This window comes from Vulpes vulpes, chromosome X (genome assembly GCF_048418805.1).
Source record: "Vulpes vulpes isolate BD-2025 chromosome X, VulVul3, whole genome shotgun sequence".
NCBI classification, from domain to species: domain Eukaryota; kingdom Metazoa; phylum Chordata; class Mammalia; order Carnivora; family Canidae; genus Vulpes; species Vulpes vulpes.
Window position 1 is genome coordinate 31,351,370 of NC_132796.1, and position 6,000 is coordinate 31,357,369.

The following is a 6,000-nucleotide window of genomic DNA, read 5'->3' on the forward strand; positions in this document are numbered from 1 at the left end:
TCCCTGAAGGCATTAAAGGAGAAAATGTTTCACCCAGGTAAAGAATAGCAACATTACCTTTCAAAAGCCAACCTATTTCAACTACTCTATCTAGTTTTAATTTCCTTTTGCCCTGTAAAGAACTTGTAAATATGGAATATAACAAAAAAGTTATCATCACCAGTGGGACGTAAGAAATTCTTTCCCAGGGCACGTGGGTGTCTCAGTTGGTTAAGCATCTACCTTCAGCTCAGGTCATGATCCCAGGGTCCTGGGTTCAAGCCCTTTGTCATCAGGCTCCTTGCTCAATGGAGAGCCTTATTCTCCCTCTCCCTCTGCCTGCTGCTCCCCCTGCTTGTGCTCTCTCTGTCAAATAAATAAATAAAATCTTTTAAAAAAGAATTCTTCCCCTTCCATATTAAGAAAATGCAGAAGAGATAAATAATGACTGTAAAGTGATTTGTATATTCACATATTGTTATCTGGAATATCTTGTTTAAGCTGTTGATTTTAAGCATTAATTCAATTAATACTTATATATGAAACATATGGCTTTCATTGTAATAATCTATTCAAGGACTTCAGGTGATTTGAGAGAGATATTTTGGAATCTTTAATTAAGGCATAAAGTATTGCCAAAATGTTAAGGTCTAAAATGAAGGAAATTAAATAGAAGATAAAACTTATTTTGAATTGAGAAAGACACAATGTGAAGTGGGCCATTAATATGAAAGTCTGCTTGAGTGATCATCTTATTAAAAGTTAAGGTAAACATAGTTTTGAAAATTTATGCAGTAAGCAAAATTTCTCCATCAGATTTCACACATGTATTTTACTAATAGCTTTTAGGCTAAAGACAACTTTGAAATTATTTATGAAAAGATCCTGAATGCCAGTGCCTATTTTCAGTAGCACAGGCACAAAGGATGTGTATTTATGTTTCAAGACACAACTACTGGTGCCAAAGTGATTACTAGACTTCTAAATCAGACACTAATTAGGCAGTGCCATGGGCAGAAGAATGTGTTGTTACTGTTTTAATGAATAGAGAAAAGAATAATGTTGAATATTTCTCAAGAAAATTATTTATATTTTTCATCTTTCTGGGAATTCTTACACCTCAGGTAATAAAAATATAAAGCCTCTGGAGCCTTGCTACACATCGCCCTTTGCTATATTGATGCTTAATTTAAAATGATCATGTTGTACCTGCCTCTTAAGAAGCGAGGACATACTCTTACTCTAAGGAGATTAAATGACATATTTAAAAACAGATTTGCAAGTGAAAATGATGTTTATTTTACCTATTGCACAGTGAACATTTCTGAAATGAACTATGTTGGAGGTTTTCCCAACAAAATCTGTGCCGTTTCCCTGTGTTGATTTGACAATTAAATCACTGGCAGCACAATTGAAAGGTTTCTGTGAGAGAATAAGTTGACATATGGGATCAAATGGAAATGTGAAATTTTCATTTAGTCTGAAGTGGTACAGTTTGATAAAACTTATGTAGGGAAAATCGAGATGGAAATGTGTTTAAGAAATCACTATTTTGTTGATTCTATTATTATTTGGAAAATTCCAAATGTTAGTAGAAATAGAATAATTAATCTACATATACTTATCATCCAGTATGAACATTTATTTGAGCCAATTCAAATACATTCTCATCCCCTTCCCCATATTCCATATTATTTTGAAGAAAATCCCAGACATCCTATTCTCTTCAACTATTTCCCATTCTCTAAAAAACCAAAATCATAACCATGATACCCTTATCACATCTAAAAATTAACAATAATTCCTTAGTATCATGACATATCAAATACCATTTAGTGTTCAAATTCTCTATGGACTCATAAATCTCATATCTTTTAACTTAAAGTAAGGACTCACAAGGAATCACAAAAATAGTACATAGAGTCCTGTGAATCCTCCCAGCTTCTCCCAATGGTGAGATTTTACAGAGTTGTAATAATATATCAGAAGAAGGAAATTGACATTGACAAAATACTGTGAACTAAGCTAGAGACCTATTTCATTTTCAGCATTTTGTGTGTGTGTGTGTGTGTGTGTGTGTGTGTGTGTGTGGTTCTAGGCAATTTGAACCCATGCAGAGATCTGTATAACTACAGTAACAACTGAGATACAAAACTGTTCCAACACAACTGTGGGAACCAGTAACAGTATGGAAACTGTGTCCTGCTAACTCTTTATGGTAACATCCAAAAGGGTAACTCCTTCTTTACCCCAGCAACCACTAATCTCTTCTCCATCTCTATGATTTTCTAATTTCTAGAATATTACATAAATGAAATAATACTCCATGTAACTTTTTTGAGATTGGCTTTTTATGCTGAGTATAATGCCCTTGAGTTTCATAAAAGTTATTGCATACATCAAATCAATGATTTTTAAATCATGGTTCAAACACTGTCTGATTCTAAAACCTTGCTCTAAAAATAAATAATAAATAAGTAAAACCTTGCTCTTAATGACAATACCATGATGTCCCACATGATAATATGTGAAGAATTTTAAAGGTTATTTCATTATCTAAATAAAAATTACTGTTCACTGTATTATTTTTTTTAAACTGTTGGTTTTAAGCATTAATTCAATTAATACTTATGTATGAAACATATGACTTTCATTGTGCTTTACTTAGAAATAAAAATGAGGATGCTTAAGAACAGTTTAGTTAAATACTAGCCTGTAGAAACTTCAACTTCCTTAACAAACATCATAGAAAGTTCCCGTTCAATGAAACCATATTTAGAATGATTAAAAACTGCCTTTTCCCTATTGTTAAACAAGGCATATAGCACTAGCTTAGAGAGACTTATGTTAACTTGATCGATACAAAAAAACAATGTTACCCAAAAAGGATAAATAGTCCACTCAGCTTTCCATGGTGGACATGAGAAATCTTAGTTTATACAAAAATATGAAAGCTATTAGAATTATCCAAGATAAAACATGTAATGCTTGTACAAAAGTAATATCGTTGGACCTGTTATAACTAGAGATATAACGAGACATAAGTAATAGGTATGTAAATGCATTGCTTTTGAAGGAATAAATCATTGTTGTGAAACTGTAAGAAATAGCATCTCATTTATATATATAAATCTTGGTTTGTATTTTCTCTTAAGCAAACTTGAAATACGGATTCAAATCCAAGTAGCATATTTCCTGTGTGATCTCAAGAAACAGATGCAGGGAAGCCAGGATATGAGACAGAAAAGGAATGGAAACCAATAAAGGGTGCTTTATCAAAGCAGCTACCACAGTGGGCAACTGGAATTTAATCCCATGGGATTTCTATGGAAAATAGCATGGAACACACACTGTAGAATATTTACATCTGATGGGGCTAGAGAGTTGGGGGGTTGTTTGTTTTTGTTTTAAAGTGTTCTCAGAAACATGAGTCATTGTATTTATTTACAACTTGAAGAAAGTTGACTGTAGATATGAGAACTGTAATATTTAATCTTTATAAAATAAACATATTCTTATAACCATATAGAGTGTTGGAATAAAGGACATGAATGACTTCTTCCAAATATATTTTATACTTGGGTTATATATCTTATGTATACATAAATATATATATATTTATATACATATAATATATATATATACACACACACACACTCAGCATCACATATGGCAAATTTATTTGAATCTTAATTGAAACGCATACAATAATATTTAGGATTTTAAAAATACTGTCTTTATAGATAATTATTTTCAAAGGGTCTTGGAGATGGGTCGGCTGAAGGTACAAATCCATATATGTCATTCCTATTGGCACCCACTACATTTCAGATAGTGTACATCCCTTCATGTACCTCGCTCCTGCACATGAGTGTTGGGCATGGATGCAAGTCCCTTCAAGTACCTCATGCATCTGTAGTCATGAAGTAGGTCACCTATAATGCAAAAATTTACCATGACATATGCACAATCACCAGAACGTAGCTTGGTTTTTCAAACTGAACATCCTTATGTGAAGTAAAATGTTATTCAATCCAGTTATAGTATAGTCCTTGGTTTGTTCTGCTTTTGACTCCTGATTCAGAATACACAGTTACTATGAACACTGATAGGAGGGCCAGTTCTAGTTAAAATAGGGTCATTCCAGATATGTATTGCCATCCATGCATAAGCAGAAAAAAATAATGAATTTTTAAATAAATCCCTAAGTTGTACTAACTTGGATTTAGATTGTGACTGTCATTAATGATTTTACACAATTCTCAGTAATTTCAAATGGTTCTATTAATTACAGACTTTCATAATCTAAAAAACAGAAGCTCAACATATTTTACCAGTCAGTTCTATAGCCACACTTAAATTGTCATGGATAAGTTCTTGCAAAATATGATTTCAGTTAGTTATATCGTTCATGCTGGGCAACAGTTTCGTGCAAAGAAAATAGACTGCTTCTGCTCAGATCAGATGGATGCTTATTTCACCCACAGGGCAGACCTCTAACTTTGAGAGACCTTTTAGTGAGTGGTTCTTAATTCATAAAGCTAAGTGCTTTCTTGCCTTTTTCCCGTGGTCATTATTTATTACTGGCACACTTCCAGTTTTGTACCTCTCCCATACCTTGCATGGAGAAGAGAGACCATAGTAACTTGGTAAATTTTTTCCTATAGTTTTCTCAGTCCCTGATTTTTCATGTAAAATCTCTCCTCTCTTTGTTTCCAGACACCGGACATGTACTGGTTGTATGATGTCAATGGGTTACCTCAAGTTACCATGCCACCAATGAATGTAAAAGCCAAAATTGACTCAACTAATAAGAGGTTTCATAGCAAGCCAGTTCGTCAGCGCAATTTCATTCGTGAAAATGCTAAACTCCTGAGGACAGGGGTGTCCTCTCCCATCAAGGGTGCGCCTTTGATGTTGAAGAATAAATAAATACTTTTTTCCAAAATATTTCTTAGCCTTAAGTAGATTTGAACATATTTTCATGATTGTTCTTTCATCTTTTGGAATATTTCTGATGAATAATGTTTTAATGATAATAGGCCCTCTCTGTTTAATTTTTAAAAGTCTGACTAAATCTATTCTCTGAATATGTTGCACCTGATTTCTGCTATGTGTGTATTTTAAAATGGACTGATTGCAATTATTGGGATTGGTTCACTTTTAACGTACAGGGATACATTTGTAGTAAAAAAAAAAATTTCAGCTTAAAAATCCATGCATGTAAGTATATGTAGTCCATCCACTTCTATATTGAATCTTTAGATAATATAGATATACTTCAAAATGATCCTGGGGAAAATTCATTTTCTCAAAGGAGAGTATTTTCCTCGGTACTTATCATTCAGGAAAAATATAATAATAAACAGCAAATATGGACCATCTTTAAGAGAATTTGACATGAAGTGACTGACTTTGCTACAAATTATTCACTCAAGGCATTCAAATTGGCAAAGAAGAAGTCAAACTCTCCCTCTTCGCCGATGACATGATACTCTACATAGAAAACCCAAAAGCCTCCACCCCAAGATTGCTAGAACTCATACAGCAATTTGGTAGCGTGGCAGGATACAAAATCAATGCCCAGAAATCAATGGCATTTCTATACACTAACAATGAGACTGAAGAAAGAGAAATTAAGGAGTCAATCCCATTTACAATTGCACCCAAAAGCATAAGATACCTAGGAATAAACCTAACCAAAGAGGTAAAAGATCTATACCCTAAAAACTATAGAACACTTCTGAAAGAAATTGAGGAAGACACAAAGAGATGGAAAAATATTCCATGCTCATGGATTGGCAGAATTAATATTGTAAAAATGTCAATGTTACCCAGGGCAATTTATACGTTTAATGCAATCCCTATCAAAATACCATGGACTTTCTTCAGAGAGTTAGAACAAATTATTTTAAGATTTGTGTGGAATCAGAAAAGACCCCGAATAGCCAGGGGAATTTTAAAAAAGAAAACCATAGCTGGGGGCATCACAATGCCAGATTTCAGGTTGTACTACAAAGC

The 6,000-nt window shown here is 33.4% G+C and overlaps 1 protein-coding gene across 1 annotated transcript in view; it reads left to right on the forward strand.

Moving 5' to 3' along the window:
* CFAP47 (cilia and flagella associated protein 47) overlaps window positions 1–5,083 on the forward strand; it is a 503,092-nt gene extending 498,009 nt beyond the window's left edge. The window contains exon 64 of the mRNA XM_072744557.1: window positions 4,699–5,083. Within this exon, the coding sequence (XP_072600658.1) occupies window positions 4,699–4,911 (213 nt within the window). The 3' untranslated portion in view covers window positions 4,912–5,083. The remainder of the gene's footprint in view (window positions 1–4,698) is intronic.
* The last annotated feature ends 917 nt before the right edge of the window (window positions 5,084–6,000 follow it).